The sequence below is a fragment of the Oryza sativa genome, chromosome 7 (genome assembly GCF_034140825.1).
Source record: "Oryza sativa Japonica Group chromosome 7, ASM3414082v1".
In the NCBI taxonomy this organism is placed as follows: domain Eukaryota; kingdom Viridiplantae; phylum Streptophyta; class Magnoliopsida; order Poales; family Poaceae; genus Oryza; species Oryza sativa.
In genome coordinates, this window is record NC_089041.1 from 21,256,677 (window position 1) to 21,279,750 (window position 23,074).

Consider the following 23,074-nt stretch of genomic DNA (forward strand, 5'->3'; position numbering starts at 1 on the left):
GCCAGCTCCTGTTGGTCTCCTTGCCATTCAATCATGGCAGCACACGTGCACATGATACATGCTAGCTACAGTAAGCCGAATTACTGTAGCAGCAATGCACTCGGTCTTCATGTCCTTGCACAGTCCTCTTCTCCTTCCAATTTTCTTCGCGAATCCGATGCTTGCACACTTGACCTTGTGAAGCCCGTTGCAAAGACCTCCTCACACGGTGTCCGCCCACCGTGTGCAACCTTGTGTCCAATCTTGTCACCCGGCATCCTTGATCGTTCTGGACCTCAACTTCTCCCTGAGTCTAGTCCCGATCCGCCGTTGACTAAGATTGACTCTGATCACCTGCACACACATGAGCCAAACAACCGTTGTCTTGGCACAGATATCGCAACCTGACCAATGGTAGTCTACGCACACACTTCTTGCACTTCCGGTACTTGTCAATTTCCCATCACAAAAGAACTATAACCACACATGGTTTCACACTGGCGCAGACTCATCGCCGACAACGAGCACCGAAAGAAGCTGCCGCAGACGCTGTCGGGCTTCTTCTACGAGAGCATGAACCACGAGCGCTGCCCGTACACGGCGCGCCATTTCACCAACGTCACCGGGAAAGGCATGCCTCTCGTCAGCCCGACCTTCTCCTTCCTGCCCCAGTGCCACGACGTCGACCTCTTGGATTGCTGCAATGGCCTCCTCCTCTGCCGCTGCTACGTGTCTCGTGGCACTTTTCAGTTCCACTATGCCGTGTGCAATCCTGCCACCAAGGAATGGGTGATGTTGCCGGACGCCAACTGGGCTATCGAAGAGAACCACACCGCCTGCTTGTGTTTCGATCCAGCCATCTCGTCGCATTTCCATGTGCTTGAGTATGTGGAAGAGGATGAGGATTCATACGTCACACTGGTCACAGGGGTGGAGATCTATTCGTCTGAAACTGGGTTATGGACTCTCCATGAAAATGGATGGAATGATGAAGTTGTGATTAGCCTTTCGGTCAATCGAAGAAGTGTTTTGCTCAATGGTTTTCTGCACTCTGTCACGCCTGCTGATGAGATTGTGGCGGTTGACATAGAGGGGAAGAAATGGAGGAAGATTCCTATGCCGGATCCTGATGGTGATATTGGGATAATTCATCAAACTCAGGGTCGCCTGTGTGCTTTTAATGTTGATCCAAATGATATCTTCAAACTGTCAATTTGGTTTCTTCAAGACTATGATACAGATAATTGGATCTTAAAGCATACCGTTGGCTCAATGAAGCTGTTTGGAGGAAAGAAATACCAATTAGATTATGACTACCAAGTAATTGCAGTTCATCCAGAATGCAATTTGATCTTCTTTGTTTATGGATGGCACAATACTTTGATGGCATATGAAATGGATCGCAAGGAAGTCCGTGTCATACGCAAACTCGGACATGAGTCCTGCCAGTCATATCTACCATATGTTCCAATGTTCTCTGAGTCATTACCTAATGGGCGGTAACTGCTAACATGCAGAGGTGCGGCTCCACTTTTGTTATTGCAAAACCGTCTTTGTACCCTAATGAGAATCGGGCTTAGAGTGGGCAGCCAATCTCTAATATGAATTATGAAGTTCTGTTTGTAGTACTTGGATGATGGCTCCTTTGTTATGAAGAATGTTGTGAAATCCTAGATGGTACGTAAGTTGGCCTTTTGGAAGGTATGTCCGGTTGTTCCGAAGGTTATGTCTTGTTTTATTCCGCTGGTGTTTACCGTAGGCTAGTTAAAATTTATGTCCTGTGTTAACATGACAGGCCTTTTGACTGTACCAGCAGAGTCAGTTTATGGAACCGTGACTAATGTTTGGAAGTTGGATCACATGTACTTTGTTGATTTTTGCCTTCCTTTTTCCCTTTTCTTCATTCTGAACTATACTTGTCTATGTTACATCCATGCAGCTTAATGTCTCCTAGATCATTTCCACTCGTTTTGTTAAGTGATCCACAATGATCATTAATTGGAACATTGCTTCTCTGACCCTTACTAGTTGGAGAAGAAGAGAGTGCAAACAAGAGCACATACAATTGTGCACCAACAAGAAACTACACAACATTTTAGACTTCAAAGGTAACAAAGACTGGTATACAATAGTTATACTATTACCACACTGGCTTCCTCCGATGGGCACCGTTCTGAATTTTCCCACTTACCTGCTTCAAGCCATGATAAAAACTACTGCCACTTTGAGCTCCTCAAGTTCCGACATGTATAAATCAACTATGGTATGAATTTTCTTCTTCTTTTCAATTATCTCTGTTCTAAATTACTGCCAAAGTGACCAAGCCTCCCTAAAATCATTGTGGTTTTGAGACCTGGTAGTTCCATATAGTTCTCCACTTTCTTTCAGTCCTGTTCTGAGAAAGAGCAATGGAAGTTCTCAGAAGAATAAGAAGAGAAAGAGCAATGAATATTCTTTTGGCCCCATAAGTCCTTGTTCGGTTGCTTGGGAATTAATCCCCAAAGGAACCTATCCAGGGTCCCTCCCATCTCACTTAAACCCTGTGGGGGATGATTCCCTTTGCCTCTCCTAATCCCTCTCCTAAAACCTGTGTTCGGTTTTGGCCAGGTTTTAGTGCTCGTCAGACGTCAGGCATACCTCCTGGGATCTGGAACCTTCCAAAACTGCAGTACTTGTTCTTGTACACCAACCAGCTCACCGGCGACGTCGTCGTCAATGGCAAGATTGGAGCAGCAAGCTTAATTTATCTGGACATATCTGAGAACCAGCTTACTGGAACGATCCCAGAGAGCTTTGGAAGTTTGATGAACCTAACTAACTTAGTCCTGATGGCGAACAACTTCTCCGGCGAGATACGAGCAAGCCTTGCTCAGCTTCCATCGCTGGTGATAATGAAGCTGTTCGAGAACAATCTCTCCGGCCAGCTTCCGGCGGAGCTCGGCAAGCACTCACCATTTCTGAGAGACATCGAGGTCGACAACAACGACCTCACCGAGCCGGGGGTCTGCGACAACTTCATTATCACAGGGGAGTTGGGAAGAGAGGAGGGTGAGAATGACATGTGGGGCCCACGTGGGTCCTACCATTTTTAATCTAATTTTTTTTGTGTAAACTGACATGTGGGTCTACAATTTTTAATATTTTCCAAATCGATTTGACACGTAAGCGCCATGTCATTGCCACGTCATGTGAAGGCCGAGTCAAAATAGCCACGTAGGCATCACGTCAGCGAAAACCGCCGTTCAAACCGCTATGGGACCTATATTGCATCGGTTTTGACAGTTAAGGGACCGTTGTATATGGTTTTTCGGTTAAAGGATGAAATCGGATTCGTTGTTAAGGGACCACAGATAAACTTATTTCCCCTGTAATTTGAGAGTTAGTCAAAAACGAGTAACCCAGCCCATGTAACTCCCGTGGTTGAGTTTTGTCTGTCAAACTAGGAATAAGTTCACTTTGGGTCCCTCAATTTGTCGCCTAGTCTGATTTTGTTGCTTGGTCGCAAAACCGGATATGTGTAACGCTCCGCTTCTCGTGAGACGTTAAAAACTAATTCGGCAAAATCCGAATTGCGAAAATTTCGTTCTTTGTGTGCGAGTCTAAGTCGTGCCGTGGATCTCAGTTTTAATCTCCTTGTTCCCTCTCGTCACTGTCAAAACCCTCCACCTCAAGATTTCAAATCCCGATTTAACTTCCTAGATCAATTCCGAAATTCAAATCCTTCCTTTGAATCCTCGCCAAATACATTTCCGAATCCCAAAATATCCAAACTCCCGTTTTGTTTCCTTCCTTGACTCCTTGAACCCTTGTGTACAAAGTATCAAATTTAGATTCAAAACCCAAACTCCAAATCTCTCCAAATCAAAATCTTTCAGAAAAAGTCTATTTTGCCTCCCTTGTCGATGGGTTGATTCCTCTCTCCCGGCCCATCCCCTCCTCTCGGCCCAGCTCTCTCGCGCGTGCGTCGCACGTGTTCGGGAGCGAGAGACAGCGCCGTCTCCTTTCTCTCTCTCTCTCTCTCGGCGTCGCTTCCCGCCGACGCCGCCCCAAAATTCCGGCCGCGTCACCGTTTTCCGCGCGCTCGCGCATGGCCGACCGGCAAGGACGCCGCTCCCACCGCCTTCGCCTTTCCCGCGCGCGCTCGCGTGGAGGCCGACCACCCGGTCGTCGCCTGCCTCGCGTGACCGCCTTTCCGCGACTCGCCTGCCCGCCGCCCAAAACGGAAGGGACGAGTTCCCCTTTCCACCGCCCTCTTCGCCTTTTTTCCCCCTCGGGCTCAACCGCTCGCTCTCTCGCCCTTGTCCGTGTCACGCCCAGAAATTTAGCCCAAATTTCCAGACTATTTTGTGTATTAAATCCCTGTCCAGGACCAGCCAGGGTACACAAAACGACAAGTAATATACAGTTCCAAACGTAAATAAAGCGTAAAATACTTACAAAAGAGGCACTTAGTCCTCGCACCGAAACAAAAGCAGCAGCAGCGGAAAAAGGCGATCCTAGCGGGGCTTCAGCTCCACTCCACAGGCAAAACTCAACTGGGGTCTGAGCCTTGGTCCTCTAACTTCGTCTTCAGCTCAGAAGCACTACACTTCTGAAAAGGGGGAATAATAGCAAGGCTGAGTACAACCACCGTACTCAGCAAGCCACACCAACGATGCAGACGTGCAAGGGGAACACAAGGACGGTTTGTGGCTATTTGCATAAAGGCGGTTGTAAAACATTTTATTGAGCAAAACAGTAAAACAGTTGAGTAATTAAAGTAACATTAAATCTCCACTGATCAACGCTACACCACGTTGAACAGGCCCAACCAACCCACCTAAACTACAGTGTATTAGGTCGATTTATTGAGGTGGGACTAATCACGGTGAATCTGGTCGACCGCCCATAACCGCGGGCACGGCTATTCGAATAGTTTTACTCTGATCAGAGGTGTACAACTGTACCCACAAGACACAGCCCCACGACACGTTTCCGTGCGCCGACATGCCACCACGACATACCGGAAAGAGGCCGTGACAGGACCCTTCGCATAACCCCCTCTAGCCAAGCACACCACACCTCAGGTTTCACCCCCGTCCCCAGCGGGCAACGGGCAGTCCCCTCTCGTGCCTAGGTGAATCCGGAAGCGACAGAGGCCGTCGCAGGGCCCGCCCCGCTCCATCACGCCCACCCTTGCCTGGATGCGTCGACTAGAGGAAAGCTACACTACAAGCCCAGCCGTTGCCCACGCTGGCTTGTGGTAAGTACGATAAGTTCTTCCAGGGCATCCCGCGAACCGGTCCTTAACTGCCATGGGTGCGACCAGCAAAACCATGCACCCACAGCCCACCATGTAGTCGCATTTTAGTTGGATAATTACGACCATGAAGCATGGCCAGGTGTCTCGAGCACACAGCTCAATCTGATACTAAAAAGGTCTAATACTGTAATTACCCCATCAACTGAGCTAGTAGTAATTAAGCATGGCTAAGCATATAGTTCTAGCTAGGTCACATAAGTAACATGAGCTAGTCGATTTATTACCCAAGGTTGACAAAGAACAGATATCAAGTAAACATGGCACAAGCGAGCAGATAGGTAAACCCTGATCCCGTGTAATTAGCAAAACATGCATATTTATTTGCAAACGGTAAAACATTTGTAAATTAGGATCAACATGCTCAAGGGGAATGTGTGACTTGCCTTGCTTCTTCACTTTGATCTTCCGAACTCTTTTCCTCGCGACCGCGGACTTCCGAAACGACGGAAACTACACGCTGGCACGCAAAACGAGGAAAAACTCTAATAAAAACCAAGGAAACAGTACATAAAAAGTAAACAAACATGTAGAGCTCAATTTTAGATGAATTTTGCAAGTTGAACAGCTCAATTCGGAGTTCGAATGAATTAGATATGGATTTTAGAAGTTTTGAGCCATTTTAATGAATTTCTAGAATTAAACTCGATTTATTGCGCAATTATTATTTATTTTTACAAAGGAAATGGACCTCGCTGACGTCAGCAAGGGGAAACCAGCGCCGACAGGCGGGCCCCGCACGTCAGCGGCACAAAGGGGCGGCGCACGGTGGACCAAGTCCACACGTGGCCTCGGGTGCGCGTCCACCACGTGGATGGCCCAGATCGGCCCGAAGCCGATCGGACGGCCACGAGGCGGCGCGGCTAGGGCACGGGCACGGCATGAAACCGGCTCGGCCGAGCGATAGCGCGCGGCGGCGTGCGGCCAGACGACCGCCGGCGACAGCGGCGCGTCGCGGCAGCGGGCACGGGGAGCGGCGGAGGAGGAAAAAAAGGAGAAGGGACGGTGGGGATTCTCACCGAGGACGGCGACGGCGAGACGACCACAGGGAGGCGGCTGGCGGCGGAAAGAGATGGTGAACGCGGCGGCGGCGTTCCAGGGGCAGGGAGGGGAAACGGAGTAGGGGCCGGGGTGCGGCGAGGAACGGCGATGCCGATGGCGGTGGTAGCGCAGCGCGGCAGCGACGGGAGCGGTGGTGGCGCGCGACTGGAGGTGACGAAAGGCGGCTGTGGCTCGGTGCACGGTGGGAATGGTGCTGCGGGGGTGGAAGGGGAGGACGGAGTGGATGCCGGGGTGCGGCACGACGCGGCGAAGCCGTTGGAGGCAAAAGCACGGCCGGGCGAGGCGGCGCTCGCCGGCGGGGAGCGGATGGAGGCGGCTAAAGGCGAAGGTGGCTCGGGGTGGCGGTGGAAGCGGCGTTGCGGCGGTGGATTGGCGAAGAGGAGCGGTGGACGGGGTGCGCACGGCGACTGCGGTGCCGGGGAGGGCGACGGCGCAGTGCGGGGCGGACGGGAGCGGCGGCGCGGCGCTGCTGGAGTTCGCCGGAGAGCGGCGGTGCGTGGGCTCGGCGCGGGGAGAGCGAGGGAGGGCGCGGCGGCTTGGGGAAAATGGGGAAAATGGATGAGGGGAGCACGGGGATGCCTTTTTATGGGCTCGGGAAGGCGGGATCGAGGCCGGACGTGGCGGAATCGGCCGGCGAAGTGGGGCGCCGACGTGGGGTGGTGGAGGGGTTAACCGGCGCCGATTTTCGCGGGGAGAGTGGGGGAAATGGTGGAGGACGTGGAGGGGATCGTGCCCACGTCGTTGGATGCGAGCTCGGGTGCGGGAGGGCGCCGGATTTTGCGGCGACGTGGACGGCTATGGCGGTTGGGATCGGCCGGCGAGAGGTAGGAGGAGGAGCTGACGGGTGGGACCGCCGGTCCCACCTGTCGGCGAAGGGAGAGAAGGAGGGACGCAAAACAGACTTTTGCGAGCGGGCCAAGAGAGAGGGGAGCCGGCCCGAGAGAGGGAGAAGGCGCGCGGGCCGCGGGAGAGGAAAGAAGACTTGGGCCGAAAATGGCCCAAAGAGAGGAAGGGGGAAATTTTATTTGTTTTCTTTTTATTTTATTTGATGCAATGATCTTTGTGTTATTGAAACTATTTCTCGAGCTCCGAAAATTCACGGAAAATTCCGGAGAGTACATTAGGGCACAAAGAATATTACAAAATATTCCCGGCCAATGATTTTTAAGGGAAAAATTTTAATTCTCCCATTATTTCACTTGATTAAATTGCTTTAACTTTTATTTAATTTCCAGAAAATGTATTATTAAATGATTTTTAATCCCGAACGAAAATCGGGGCGTTACAGTCCGCTTGCGCTCGAAGGCAGAGCCGCTGACGGCAGCCGTCAGCTCGCCGCCCCCACCTTGACCCAGCGCCAGCTCGCCCCGCGCCAGCCGGCGCTGCTCCTCCCGCTCCCGCGGTTCAATTTCCGCCGCACGATCCACCGCCTTCGCCGCCCAATGCATCCACGTCGTCGCCGCTTTCGCATCGCCCACGAAAACGCCGCTGTCGCCAGCCGAGCGCCTCTTCGCCTATAAAATCCCAACCCCACGCCCACAATCCTTTCCCCCTTCGCCCCGTGCTCCTTGGAACGAAGTACTACCCCCGCCTCCTTCGTCGCCACGGCCAAGAACGCCGCACCGACACCAAGCCGTTCCACCCCGTGTCCCCTCCTTCCTCGGAGCGCCCGCCTCGGCGTCGCGTTCGCCACCGTGCGCCGCCGCTCGGCCAAGCGCCGCCAACGGAGTCCCTCGCGCCCCTCCTTGCTTTCCCGGCCGCGCCATCTCCGCGCCGTGCCGCCCAGCCGTCGCGTCTGCCTCGCCGCGACTCCATCCGCCCCGCCGTTCCCGCTCGTGGGTGAGCTCCCCGCCCAAATCCTCTCGTCTATATCCTCTAGCGACTCCTAAACAGCACTGGGGCATGGTAGTTTGTGCGTTCGTCCTCCAAATCGCGCCCTTGCCGATGCTTTGCTTCCGCCGCCGCCCGCGCGCCGCCGGTCGGTCCCGCGCCGAATCCCCTCGCCGCCACCCACCTTGAGCTCCAATGAACCACCCCAAACCGCCAATTCCGCCGCCGGCCTCCTCTTTTGCTCCCGCGCCATGCCACCCATCCCGCCGTCGCACGGCCTCCGTCGCGCCTCCTCTCCCACATCCGAGCCGGTGGATGGAACCTCCGTGACCCCCTCTCGCTTCCGGTGCCCGCCGCCCACTCCGGTTTGCCACCGTTCGCCGGATTCCGCCGCGCGCCGTCAGCCGTCCGATGCGCCGCCAGCCTCCTCTCCCTCCCCATCCGACGTGGCAGCCACATCGGCTTGACCAAGTCAAGCTGACCGGTCGCGCCTGCCCCGTCAGCGCCCAGTCAGCCACCCCCTCCTCTCTCTCCCGTGCTTGTGGGCTTGGCCCATCGGCCACCCTCCTCCTCGGCCTGATAAGAGAAAGGAAGTCCATTATAACTCCCTCCCCAAACACAGTGACCAAAAGTCTATATCTGCTCCCTCCCAATTCACCTCTCTCTCGCCATATGTTGGCCCCCACATGTCAATGAGTGATAAAAGAATATTCTTGAGAATGTTCTTTTCCAGAAAATTCAATAAATCCTTTTTCCCTTGTTCCCTAAATCAATTCTTTATTCTAGAATTGCAATAAATCATTTCTCATATTCCGGAAAATCCAATTAAACTTCGAAAATCCATATCTTTTGAACCGCTCATCCGATTTACTTCGTTCAACTTCCAGTAATTTCGTAAAATTGAGATCTATTCAATGGCACTATTATTTAGTCTAAATAGGGTCTTTTTCTTGGTCTTTTGTTTAGGTTTTTGTTTGTTTGCGTATAGTTGCGGTTACCAGATTTTCGTCGATCGCGGGTTTTCTCGAAGATTCGTGAAGCTCCGTGAAGACCTTGAGCAAGGCAAGTCTCCCTTTGACCAATTGCTCCTATAATTGGAAAATCATTATTATTTTGTTTGTAACTTGCATTATTAGAATCACACACTTAATTTGCTTGGCCTCGGTTTGCGTGCCAAACCGACGGACCTACCTAGTAGTTGCACTAATTCCTGTAGGTTGTACTATCCAGATTCCTTGTCGCTCCACCTTTGCGGTACTTCAGTATCCATGCTCTCTGAGCGCGTATACCAAATATCCCACATACACCGTTGATTGTCGAAAAATTGTGAATGGGTTTGAGAAGCCTTGAAAACCCGACATGTGGTGTCGGTGTGTTTAAAAATAAAATGAATTGTGAAAACTCGCGATGCGGGGGTTGTGCCTGCGTGGCACTGTTCCGTATTCACATATAAGGACCGATTCCTGTGGGAAATTCATCAAGCATAACAAAGTGCAACCACAAGGTGGAATGGGACACCCTAGCTAAGTAACTAGTCGGTTCAGGGAAACCTCGCATGCCAATAGTTGGGGAACGCCGAGGCGGGGTCGGTTGGAGCCAACCCGGGTTCCTGGTAAGGCAAGAACGCGAAGCTTGCCAGATTACCGATCGAGGTGGTTGGAGTTTGATTTGCGAAAACTGAAATGGCCTATATTTATGTGAAGGATTTTATCCTTCTATGTGGCATGAGGTAACCCTGGGTCGGCTTGGGAAAGGCTTTGTTGCGAACCTCCGATACCGACGGGTGTTCGGAATAAGTTCGTATCTTGTGGGTAAAGTGTACCCCTCTGCAGAGGTTAACTAACTGTTCGAACAGCCGTGCCCACGGTCATGGGCGGATGTGAGGTGGTTCTCGTTGCGTAGATTTGTTTGCCTGTGCTTTGTGAAAAGTTATTGTGGATTGGGAATCGTAACCAGAATCAGCCTATGTGGCAGATGGATGACTCGAGTGGTCGGAAACGAATCTGTGTGATTCGGGATGTCTACGGGCATCATAGACTAGGCCTCCCGAGTGGAAGCGGATTGTTGTGCTGCTAGGCAGCTGGACTCTGGGAGTCTGAGAAAATGAAAAAGGCTCTGGGAGCCGCTTAATCAAGTGAAATGGTTCTGGGAGCCGAGAAGTAATGATCTGACCTGGGAGGTCGGTACATTACCAATTGAGCTGTTGAAAAGCATCTCTTAAGTTGAATCGAGACGCAAGTCTCTTTTTGACCCAAACCTAAAAAGAAATTAATCACCTAGCGATTTCAAAATGATTTCAAACAAAGGATTTGCAAAACAACCTTGCCTCTCTTCCAAGCTTACATTAAACACCTAAATTCCCGTGACTTGCTGAGTACGGAAGTACTCACCCTTGCTCTATATAAATATTTATAGTTCCTCCGCCTTGAAGAGAAGATGATGTGAAGTGAAGAATAGGGTTTCGTCCTGGTTCCCAGCCGTCGCCTGTGGTGTTGGGTGTTAGTCCGTTGGTTCCGCTGCTGCTGCTGTTGTTGGTGTTTCCTCGTCTGTGTCGTCGGTTGCATTTCTCAGGCTGTTTTGAGCTGCAACCTAAGTTAAGGTAAATAAGTCCTCTATTTATTTTAAGGATTGCAATGATTCATATTTGTCACCGTGGGTACCAGTACTATGTCCTGGGACTGGTACTGTGATCGCGGTTTCGTAGGAAGCGGTTCGCGCCGTTTTTCCTACGACACGCTCCTGTCAGGTGCCGTTGTACGGCGGTACCGGATTGGGGTGTGACAATACGACAGGTCCCCCAACTTACGAAACCGTTTAAATAAGGTCCCTCGGCAGTATTGTGTCCGGTTTTAGCTAAGGTGGCGCATACGTGGCTCATTTTGACTAGGTCTTTGTCCGACGTGTCATTAACATGGCGCTTACGTGGCAATTAGATTCGCAAAAAATAATAAAACCCGTGGGACCCACATATCAGTTGCACACACAAATAATAAAAAATGGTGGGCCCATGTGGACCCACACGTCATCCTCGATACCCCCTTGTAGCCCGCTCCGGCCGCCGCCCAACCCGCTTCGCCAGCCGGCCACTGCCTACTCCGCCGGAGAGAGAGAGGAGGGGAAGAGAGGATAGAGGATGACGTATGGGTCCACATGGGCCCACCATTTTTTATTATTTATATGTGCAACTGACTTATGGGTCCCATAGATTTTATTATTTTTTTTTGATCTAATTGTCACATAATCGCCACGTCAATGAAACGTTGGACAAAGACCTAGTCAAAATTAGCCACGTAGGCACCACCTCAGCCAAAACTGGGCACAATACTGCTGAGGGACCTTATTTAAACGGCTTCGTAAGTTGGAGAACCTGTCGTACCCGGTTTTGCGATGAAGGGATGAAAATTGGATTGGGCGATAAATAGAGGGACCCAAAGTGAACTTATTCCTTCAAACTAAGGCCCGACCGCCCGATTCAAGTGGAATTTGGAGAGTCTTTTACCCCTATGCCATTAAGAAAGTTGGAGGTTACGCGTGTGCCACGAAAAAGTTTTGAGTCACCTGTATGCCATGACGCAAACTTTCGTTTACCCGCGTGCCATTCCATCCACCTTCTGTTAGAGAATGAGCTCTGACATGTGGGACCCACGTATGAAAATGACTAAATTGCCCCTGAAGCATTTTCATCTCTACTACTCCTCTCCCGTGCCCTAGCCTAGCCGCCGTCGCCGGCACGCCGCCACTGCCACCTCGCCTCGCCGGCACGCCGTCCCCGCCGCCTCGCCTCGTCTATCCGGCGACGCGCCTCGTCTATCTGCCGCCGCCGCCTCGCCTCGTTTATCCGTCGCCGCCTCTCTAGTCGCCTCGCCTCGCTGGCACGCCGCCGCCGCCGCCGGTCGTCGCCGTCGCTGTTGGTCGTCGCCTCGCCGGCACGCCGCCTCGCCTCGTCTATCCGGCGGCGCGCCTCTAGCCGCCGCTGCCGGTCGTCGCCGCCGCCGGCACGCCGTCGCCGGCATGCCGCCGCCGCCGGTCGTCGGCGCCAATAACGTTGTCTTTCGGCGCTAATGGCGGCCCTTGCCGGCGTGCCATTAATGCTGATTCCATCCATTAGCAAGGGTAAAATAGATCTTTGAAACCTCCGTTTGTCTCCGTTAGTGCTGATTCCATCCAAAGTGGCGCATAGGCAAAAGAAAGTTTGTCTCATGCCAGGTAACTCAAAAGTTTTTTTTTGGAACACACGTAATCTCCAACTTTCTTAATGGCGTAGGGTGACTAGAATTTGGAACCAATGTCCCAGCAGACATTGAATTGGGGATTTTGGGGCATCTAGGGGTCTCGGCGCCGTCGCCGCCGCCGCCGCTTCTAGCTCTTCTTCTCCGTGACGGGCGCACATCGCAGCAGGGTAGCGGGCGCAATGGTTGGCCTTAACCGGCGAGGGCGCTAGGTTTGCCGTCCAGGTGTCCCGTCCGACGAGCTCCACACAGGTCAGCCGAGGCCGAGCGGCAAGTCACGCGCGCGGCAGCATCGCTCTTCCCTGCCTTGATCGGTAGGTTCCTGATCTCAGATTAGTTCGTTTAGTAGGTGGATTAACGAACCCATGATGTCGATTTGTAGCCAGATTTTTCTTTCTTCACCATTTTGATGTCTTGTTTGATTTAATCCCCATCTGCTCACCTGCTTGATCTGCTCTTGCCGCGGTGAATCCTTTTCCCGCGGTTGCAGGCTGACGACTTCCTCTCCTCCACCCCACCCCCGATGGAGGAGAACCTCCCCAGCAGGCGGCCAGCATCACCGACGAGCTCATCGTCGAGATCCTCCGCCGCCTCCCCGTCCGCTCCGTGTGCCGCTTCAAGTGCGTCAGCAAGTCATGGCGCAAACTCATCGCCGACCACGAGCACCGCAAGAAGCTGCCGCAGACGCTATCGGGCTTCTTCTACAAGAGCATCGACTACGAGCGCTGCCCGCACATGGCGCGCCATTTCACCAACGCCACTGGGAGAGGCATGCCTCTCGTCTGCCCGACCTTCTCCTTCCTGCCCCAGTGCCACCACGTCGTCATCTTGGATAGCTGCAATGGCCTCCTCCTCTGCCGCTGCCACGTGTCTCGTGAGACTTTGCAGTTCCAGTATGCTGTGTGCAATCCTGCGACCGGGGAATGTGTGATGTTGCCGGACGCCAACTGGGCTATTGACGAGAACCGCACCGCCTGCTTGTGTTTCGATCCAGCCATCTCGTCGCATTTCCATGTGCTCGAGTATGTGGAGGATGAAGAGTATGTGGAGGATGAAGATGAATACGACGCACTGGTCACAGGGGTGGTGATCTATTCGTCTAAAACTGGGTTATGGAGTCTCCATGTAAATGGATGGGATGATGAAGTTATGGTTAGCCTTCCGGTCGATCGGACAAGGGTTTTCCTTAATGGTTTTCTGCATTCTGTCACGACTTGCGATATTGTGGCTGTTGACATGGAGGGGAAGAAATGGAGGAAGATTCCCATGCCGGATCCTGATGGTGATATTGGGATAATTCATCAAACTCAGGGTCGCTTGTGTGCTTTTAATGTTGATCCAAATGATATCCTCGAACTGTCAATTTGGTTTCTTGAAGACTATGATACAGATAATTGGATCTTAAAGCACACCGTTAGCTCAATTAATCTGTTTGGACGAAAGAAATACCAATTAGATTTTGACTACCAAGTAATTGCAGTTCATCCAGAATGCAATTTGATCTTCTTTGTTTATGGATGGCACAATACTTTGATGGCGTATGAAATGGATCGCAAGGAAGTCCGTGTCATACGCAAACTCGGACATGAGTCATGCCTGCCATACCTACCATATGTTCCAATGTTCTCTGAGTCATTACCTGATGGGTGGTGCTAACATGCAGAGGTGCGGCTCCACTTATGTTATTGCAAAACCATCTTTGTACCGTAATGAGAATCAGGCTTAGGGTCAGCAGCCAATCTCTAATATGAATTATGAATTTCTGTTTTATCGTACTTGTGTGATGGCTCATTTGTGTTGTTTTGAAGAATGTTGTGAAATCATAGATGGCACGTAACTTGGCCTTTCGGAAGGTATGTCCTGTTCTGAAGGTTATGTCTTGTTTTTCACTGGTGTTTACCCTATGCCCTATGCTAGTTAAAATTTATGTCCTGTGTTAACAAGACATACCTTTTGATTGTACCAGCAGTCAGCTTATGGAACAGTGACAAATGCTTTGGAAGTTGGATCATATGTACTTCTTTTATTTCTGCCTTCTTTTCCCCTTTTGTTCTTTCTGAACTACTTGTCTGTGTTGCGGCAATGTGCCCATGCAGCTTATTGTCTCCTGGATCATTTCCACTCGTTTTTGTTTGGTCATCTATAATGCTCATTAATTTGGGCATTGCTTCCCCTGCCCTTACTTGCTGGAGAAGAAGAGAGTGCAAACAAGAGCACGTACAATGGTGCACCAACAAGAAACTGCAGAACATTCTAGAAATGAAAGATAACAAAGATGGGTAACCAAAAAGTGATAAAATAGTTAAACTATTCTGCACTGTCTTCCTTTTATGATCACCCTTCTGAAATTTCCCAATTACCTGCTGCAAACCATGATAAAAACTAGTATTATGTTCTTCTTAAGTTCCAACAAGTATCAATCACTTCAATTGTCTCCATTCTAAATTACTTCCACTTTGAATTCCTCTAAGTTACAACATGTTTAAATCAACAATGGCATAAATTTTGTTCTAATTCTCTTCAATTATCTCTGTTCTAAATTACTGTCAAAGTGACCAAGCCTCCCAATAATTATTGTGGTGTTGAGAGTTGAGACCTGGTAGTTACATCCGATTCTCCACTTCCTTTCAGACCCGCTGCGAGAAAGAGCAATGGATAATTGGATATTTTCTTTTGGCCACATGAAAGGGCGTATTAAACCATATTTGGGCATCCCCTGCAAAGAAAGCTATGCAAATCTAGCATTAGTTTTCAGTTGTCACCGTTTTCCCAAACTATTTCTGTGTTGTAGAGTAGTCGCAAATAAATTGTTCTCTGTAATTGAATTTAGTATGATATTTTCTCCAAACTTCCCGTTTGCTGTCAATGTCCAAACTATTATGACTTTGATCCCTTGCAGTAGAAAATAAGATAACGATGTTCTCTTTTGAAAATAAAACTCCCAGCAACAGCGATGTTTTGAAGCCTTTCAAGTTTCAACACATTATACATGTCATGGTAAGGTCAAAGATCAGCTAGTGTGGTGTGGTGGGGCCAATAGAACACGTCATCGGACAATTAACCTAATAATGCGACACCATCATCTGCATCCTTCCCAGTTCGCAGTGCTCGCCGGCATTCACACTTAGGGGTTCAGATGGTTGGCTGGTTGCTCCTCCTTCAAATTTCTATCGTTCCAACGACAAAAATGCAGTTGCAAAACCTGCAATTCATTGCATTTGCACTTGCACACCGTGATGTTTATCTGCAATACTCGTCACGATGATCTGCAGATGAGGCTGAGGCTCATCGAAGGAGGACACCGGCGGCGTTGAGCACTTGATGATGGCTGATGCCAGCTCTAACTGTTTGCAGATAACCAGGACGCATGTAACGTCATGCTAGGAACAACAGAAAACTTAATTGCGTCCAGGAACATTCGACGACATGGTCATAGTAAATACTGTTAGTATTCAGTGCACACCATGTGGTACAGATGTATATCATGTAGTACTACCTAGTTCTGCAGTAACATAGAATCTTCCATTGCTGCCAATCTATGAGTCAATATTTAGCACAACAATTAGGCTTCAGAAAGAAAGAACAAAAAAAACATTTTCCAGCAACAGCGCAGCAGCCTGATGATTTGACTAATACAACAAAACAAATCACGGCTACAATTCCATTTGCCAACCACCTTCTTAATTTCAAGCCCTTTGACTTGTGTGATCGCCCAAAGTACTTAAGCGAGAGATCGAGAGAGCCCATAACTACGGAGAAAGCTGAGAAAGAAACACGCACTAATCAAACAATCTCTTCTTCTTCTTCTTCTTCTTCTGTTCACAAGCAATCAGAAAAGAAGAGGACACGCCATGTCCCTTCTCGTCGTCTTGTTCTTCTTCTTCCTCTCGCCGCCGCTCGCCGCCGCCGCCGCCTACACGGAGTACTCGTGCAATGGCACCCGGGGCAACTTCACGGAGGGGAGCGCGTTCGGGCTCAACCTGGAGCTCCTCGCGGCGGAGCTCCCCGCCAACGCGTCGTCGTCGCGGTCGCTGTTCGCGTCGGCGGCCGTGGGCGCCGCCGCGGCGCCGGAGGACAGGGTGTTCGGCCTGGCGCTGTGCCGCGGCGACATGAGGGACGCCGCCGCGTGCGCGGGGTGCGTCTCCGGCGCGTTCCAGCGCCTCCGCGCGCTCTGCGGCCGGGACCGCGACGCGACGTACTACCACGACCTGTGCGTGGTGCGCTACTCCGGCGACGACTTCCTGTCGCGGCCGGACGACAACTCGCCGGTGATCAACGCGCTGGACGCGAACGCGTCCACCTACTACGGGTGGGACGGGCGGAACGCGACGACGCGGAGCTTCTTCCTGTCGCTGGTGGGGACGCTGTTCGGGGAGATGGCCATGTACGGGTCGTACAACTCGTCGGCGCGGCGGTACGCGAGCGCCGTGATGTATGTGAACCCGCAGCTGCCGACGGTGTACGGGCTGGCGCAGTGCACGCCGGACCTGTCGCCGGCGCAGTGCTGGCACTGCTTCCAGGGGCTCCAGGAGCAGAACCGGCAGTGGTACGACGGCCGGCAGGGCGGCCGGATCCTCGGCGTCCGGTGCAACTTCCGGTACGAGAGCTACCAGTTCTACGCCGGCACGCCGGACGTCAGGATCGGCCTGCAAGACGTCGCACCCTCACCAACCGCAAACAATGGTAACAACCAACACATATGCTACACACACGATCATTTCTTCTCCTCCGAATAAATTTGCTCAAAAGCTATAGTTGGAGCTTAACTACTATTGTTGTACGTTGTTATAAATGTTAAACTTTTGACCATATTGATTGTGTTTTTTTTTTGGAATTATTGGAGCTTAGATTGAAGGAAGGGTCCATATCAATTAAAACTTGCTAGTAGTAATTATTAATTTTGAATTTGGGGGTTACGTTTATATACTATTAATAAGAGATTTCATGATTGTCCAGCTTATATGCATGGTATTAATTTTAATGTCATCTTTTTATTTAACTCAAATTCTGAATACAATCTATGGCATGATAATATAATCCACCTAATCAACAACCAGATCTTTCATTTTAACATGAGAGATCTCATAGTGCTTAATTAGTATAAGGTGTAAACAGATAGATTTGTTACATAGGGGCTGTTCAGATTATATCATTTTCAATCATAATATTTTTTTCGGTAAAGTTACTTAAAAAATGCCTATATTTAGTTGTTGCCAAACATTGGTAAATATATAAAAAATCCTGCTAAAATTTTAGTAATATTGTCAACTTGCCAAAAATATCAAATTTTGGTAAAATTTATTTTGACTACGATCTGAACGCCCCATAAATTTGTTTGAATTGGCAAAGACAAATCATATTATTATTACTATTACTGTCATGTTTGGTTGTGAGCTCACAATGGTCAAATACGTAACCACTTAATGGTGGTGTTTTCTGTCAGTGCATTATCTTTTCTACAAATAACATTGAAACAATCTCTGTATGATCACTACTAATTTTCTTCTTTATTTATGCAGGAACCAACCACAGGAAGACCTTAGTTATCGTTCTATCCGTGTCAATCACGGTCTTCTGTTTCATGCTGGTCGGCTGCCTCCTACTGATAAAAAAACTACGGAAAGGAGACGGTAACAACACGATGCCACTAACTCCCTCTCATAATGAACATCATTTTCTCCCTCCATTTCAGCATCACAAAGTTCTTAATTAATCAACCAAACCACAAATGTCCAATCCATCATTGATCACAGGGAGGAAGTCGAATCGGCAGCTGGAAGCACATTCCAGGAACAGCTCCAAGACAGAGGAGGCACTGAAGCTGTGGAGGACCGAGGAGAGCAGCACCGATTTCACGCTCTACGACTTCGGCGATCTTGCCGCTGCCACGGACAACTTCTCTGAAGATCACAGGCTCGGCACAGGCGGATTTGGACCTGTCTACAGGGCAAGTTATCTGAAACTCCTATAATTTTTGTTTTTACAGTCGATTTTTGACCAAAATGTGTGAATGGTTGTCGCTATATATGCTAATAATCTGCGGCATCATAGTTGCTGTCCCTATTGTTTAGCAGTCAATGTTGACGAAAATGCGGATGACTTGGTGATGCTAACATGCATGATTATTATTTGCTTTGTCTGTTCGTGTTTTCAGGGTGAGTTGTCTGATGGAGCCGAGATTGCGGTGAAGAGGCTGGCAGCGCAGTCCGGGCAGGGGCTGAAGGAATTCAAGAACGAGATCCAGCTCATTGCCAAGCTGCAGCACACCAACCTCGTCAGGCTCGTTGGCTGCTGTGTTCAGGAGGAGGAGAAGATGCTGGTCTACGAGTACATGCCCAACAGAAGCCTGGACTTCTTCATCTTCGGTATTATTCTCTCTTTTTGTTCAATACAATCTTCGTCCAAAATTATACTTAACAATTTACAATTTAGACATACAGTTGTGTAGATTCATATCTATAAATGCTTATATTTCGGAACGGATGGAGTAGACAGGGGCGGAGCTAAAATTTTCTCAAGCTTAGGACTAAATTAGTGTAATTTTCATATGTTCGTCGAATACTAATATTTGAGATATGAAATTGAGTTTTTTTATAGATTAAAAACTTTTTATCATTTTCATAACTATGCGATTAATTAAAAACAATAACACAAAAGCAAATGCCCTGAATATATAACAGGTAAAAAGGGAAAAGACAATTACTTTTGTTTGTAGTCCACTTGATCAAACAGCGTGTCAAACTGCTGTTAAAAAAAATCAACGTGCCAAAATTTCAAAAGACTATGTTACCGTCGACGTTTTACTCATCTTCCGATTTTCCTAATCCTTTCTATCTTTTTCAAGTACGGTTTAGGAAAGAAAATGTATATTGCCAAATGGTTTCCATATCCAAATGGTTTCCATATCCAAATGGTTTCCTAATTAAACAAGTAAAAAAAAGTGAAATGGATTACTTCTGAACGACTTTGTTACCGTCAACGTTTTACTAATCTTCGATAATGTTTTCACGCATGTAGACCAGGAGCAAGGGCCATTGCTGGACTGGAAGAAACGGCTGCACATAATCGAGGGCGTCGTGCAGGGGCTCCTCTACCTTCACAAGCACTCACGTGTACGCATCATCCACCGCGATCTCAAGGCCAGCAACATACTCCTCGACAAGGACCTCAATCCTAAGATCTCCGACTTCGGCATGGCCAGGATCTTCGGCTCCAACATGACTGAAGCCAACACCAACAGAGTCGTCGGCACCTAGTAAGAAAAAGAATAATGATATATATCGTAGCAATACTTATCATTTTAATTACACTCCTATTTTAAATTACTTAGCATTTTAATTTTTTTTAAGTTCAAACATTCGTAAATTTAACCATCAATTACTAAAACATTATAAAGTTTAGCATCATAATATTTATGTTTTTATTCACCATGAGATGTAATTTTTATAATATATAATTGACATGTTACTAATTAAACTATATAAACACTTAAAATGACTTTAAATAAACTAAAGTAACAAGTAAATTAAAACGGAGAGAGTACTGGTAATCTGGTATTAAGTTTTAGCATGTCAACTGGCTGGGCAAATTGATTAATAGCCGTGATGTTTTCCTTCAGGTGTTTGTACCTTTATTTTTGGAGGATAAGATCAGGTACCTGCAGTACTGTACTTACTAGCTAGTGGTATTGATTGTTGTTTTGGTGTTCACGTGTGCAGTGGATACATGGCTCCTGAGTACGCATCGGAGGGCATTTTCTCGGTCAAGTCCGACGTGTTCAGCTTCGGCGTGCTGCTGCTGGAGATCGTCAGCGGCAAGAGGAACAGCGGCCACCAGCACTACGGCGAATTCGTCAACCTCCTCGGATACGTACGTTTTTACGTTGTTTTTTCTATCTTAATTTCTTTTTCTCTCTCGCTGAAATAATGGCGTGTTACTATTCTAGTACGACCTTTTTGTGTGTGTGTTCTTAATCAAAACCGTACTTGTCGTCCGTGGATTAATAAATGGGCACGCGGCTTATCCTGTACAATTATCAATTATGTCGAAACGTTTTCACGTCTACACTGTAGCTACGTTTGACTTACGCTAGCTAGCAACATGATTAGTCATCACTAACGAGGATTAATAAATTGGTTGATCAACTTGGCATCTTTTTCAATAACTTTATCGTGCTCTCTACTGTTACAATTATATTCCGATTATATATATTATCATCAGCTGATTCTTCTATAATATAATCTGAGCTATTAATTTATGAATTCCAATACTAATAATTAAAAGATGTACTATAAATAAATACTACTATCTATTAGAATATAAAAGATTTATATATTTCAAACATAGAGTTTTTTTAAAAAATATATTATTATTTTTTGTCAGGCGTGGCAGCTGTGGAGAGAAGAGAGAGGGTGCGAGCTGATCGACCCGACGCTGGGCGAGTGCAGCGGCAGCGAGGCGGCGGCCATAATCCGGTGCGTGAAGGTGGCGTTGCTGTGCGTGCAGGACAACGCGACGGACCGGCCGACGATGACGGACGTGGCGGCGATGCTCGGCAGCGACGGCGTCCCCCTGCCGGACCCGCTGCCGCCGCCGCACTACCAGCTGAGGGTCTCCGGCGACGACTACGACGACGGCGGCCGCGGGTCGCCGGCCGGCGGCGGCTTCCGGCCGTCGCGGTGGCGCTTCACCGACTCGTGCAGCACCAACGACGTCACCATCACCACCATCGAGGAAGGGAGATAATAGCGGTCGATCGATCTCACCGGCATTTCGATCATTACGTTTACGCGTTCGCTGGCTGGCCTTCACATGTGGCCAACGCGTCCTTTTCGTGAGACATCTGTGAGTGAGTGTACTCCACTTGTGGTCGATCGAAGTCGAAGATAGGCAGGGCGCAACAGTGGTGGTTGGCATGGTTGCATCACCGTATGGATGTTACGTCGTTGTACAGAGACAACTCGTATATGGGGATGAGTACCTGAGCGGCTGAGCCAACAAAGAGGGTGTTTTTTTTTTTTCTTTTGTACAACTTTTGTGTGAAGAGTGTACGACTAAAGCTGGTACGTACAGTGTTTGTTGATGGATGAAAAGAAAGTACAAGGATGGTTGGATGCAAATTGGGGTTTGGGGTGTCGATTGCATGGTTGGTTTCCTTTTGCCACGAACACCCCCATGTTAGGTGTGGCGTGCGGCCGACTATTAATTCAAGCCGTGTTAATGCGAAGCGAAACTTGATGATGGTTGACGATTTATTCGCGGGGGGAGCACGTGTGAGCTTGGTAGTTGTCGTCAGCAGAAAATAATGCAGTACAGTACAGACTGATGGAAATCGACGGATTTTCCCCTTTGTAAAAATGGGACAATGTGTGTTTCCCTTTCAAAATAATACACAAGGTCATCCCACCACCACCTCTCATCTGCAGCAGCAGCAGTAATAATAATAATAATAATTTTTTTGGCATGGTTACCAATAAATATATGATAACATAACATGGTCCCAGAAAATTAGGACTACAAATTTCTTTATATTTTAATCCATACTAATGCTTTCTAATATATTTAAAGACCACTCGTTACATTTTTAAAAAGTTTTGCTCTTCCTACTTTACTAAGTTGGCTAAAATGCGTTTATTTTCTTCAGCTTCTTTAAAGTGTTGGATGGTAATCATAGCCACCTCAAAGAACTGTGCTCGTGCCCACAATGTGAACATGCTCACGACACAATTCTATTTAGTGAAAAATATGAGTCTAGCTAAGTCTATTTGTCACTTCGGTACGATCCGTTTATAGACATCATCTCAACAGATAAGTCCTTTCCACAAAATATGTCCTAAACAACCATTTGAAAGATGGTATGAATTTCAACAATTAAATCTCAACCTGGCAATCTAGATTTGTTATTTGCGGTATATAAACTATAAGAGTGGTTTCGTAGTCCTTACAAGGGTACCTATAGTTATCATATTTTCTATATCTAAAATTTATTTAGTGTATCTCGGTACCTTATTTATTAAAAGCTCCAAAATTTACATGAAATTATTTTGGTACAATAAAATTGCTCAAAGTGGTCTAAACCCTAACTCTCCTTGGTTCTTTTGTCTCGCCCTGCTGCTGCTGCCCCCTCACATTTCTTCTCCAATGCGGACAGTGGGTGGATCTTGTACTTGCCTATTGACAATTCTGCATCCCAACAGTTCCGTACTTCCGTAGTCTCGGCTTTTTAGATCAAAGATCGATCACCGAAGTCTCATAGCAAGTTTGATAATATAGCCCACTACTAACTCCAAATCATCTATAGCCAATGTAATAGCTAATTCTTACAGTACATAGTTGCTTACTATACTATTAATATCTGGTCCTACTTGTCATACACACATTACGTCTTATAATCCGTGCTGCAGCTGGCTACAGATCTGTAGTCCGCTGTTCTTCTCTCTCTTCCTTTATCTTTTTAAAATATATTTATAGCTGGCTTATAGCCTGCTATTATACCTGCTCTCGATCAGCTAACAAATTGTGTTGCCTCGGGCCAAGAGAATTCGCTGGCCACATGGCCCATAGGCCATAGTCATCTGCCGCCATCGGCTTGCGCCCTTGCGTAAGCCTTCTGGGCCGAACATGGCCGATCACCCAAGCTAACTCGTATGGGTCATCATTTGGAGGTGGCACACAT

The 23,074-nt window shown here is 48.4% G+C and overlaps 3 protein-coding genes and 1 long non-coding RNA gene across 6 annotated transcripts; 3 read left to right on the forward strand and 1 right to left on the reverse strand.

Moving 5' to 3' along the window:
* Positions 1–255: 255 nt before the first annotated feature.
* On the forward strand, positions 256–1,948 carry LOC107277498 (F-box protein At5g07610). Its single transcript, XM_015790426.3, has one exon. The coding sequence runs from the start codon at positions 466–468 to the stop codon at positions 1,480–1,482; it is 1,017 nt and encodes a 338-aa protein (XP_015645912.1). The 5' UTR covers positions 256–465; the 3' UTR covers positions 1,483–1,948.
* A 3,608-nt stretch (positions 1,949–5,556) lies between these two features.
* On the reverse strand, positions 5,557–7,211 carry LOC136357160 (uncharacterized). The gene is made up of 2 exons (XR_010742325.1): positions 6,298–7,211; positions 5,557–5,738 (listed from the first exon to the last, which is right to left on the reverse strand). It is a non-coding gene; the product is annotated as an uncharacterized lncRNA (long non-coding RNA).
* Positions 7,212–12,448: 5,237 nt separating this feature from the next.
* On the forward strand, positions 12,449–14,410 carry LOC4343473 (F-box protein At5g07610). Of its 3 annotated transcripts, none has more exons than XR_010742588.1 (3): positions 12,449–12,713; positions 12,890–14,252; positions 14,366–14,410. XR_010742588.1 is itself a non-coding variant. In XM_015792130.3 (2 exons), the coding sequence occupies exon 2, from the start codon at positions 13,135–13,137 to the stop codon at positions 14,053–14,055; it is 921 nt and encodes a 306-aa protein (XP_015647616.1). In that variant the 5' UTR covers positions 12,449–12,713; positions 12,890–13,134; the 3' UTR covers positions 14,056–14,410. The 3 variants fall into 3 exon arrangements, 1 of the variants encoding a protein (XP_015647616.1); XR_010742589.1 differs by having other exon boundaries at positions 14,369–14,410; XM_015792130.3 differs by having other exon boundaries at positions 12,890–14,410.
* A 1,740-nt stretch (positions 14,411–16,150) lies between these two features.
* On the forward strand, positions 16,151–21,518 carry LOC4343474 (cysteine-rich receptor-like protein kinase 10). The gene is made up of 7 exons (XM_015792128.3): positions 16,151–17,082; positions 17,919–18,029; positions 18,153–18,346; positions 18,554–18,764; positions 19,417–19,654; positions 20,118–20,268; positions 20,782–21,518. Exons 1-7 carry the CDS (start codon positions 16,251–16,253, stop codon positions 21,142–21,144), a joined length of 2,100 nt encoding a protein of 699 aa, XP_015647614.1. The 5' UTR covers positions 16,151–16,250; the 3' UTR covers positions 21,145–21,518.
* The last annotated feature ends 1,556 nt before the right edge of the window (positions 21,519–23,074 follow it).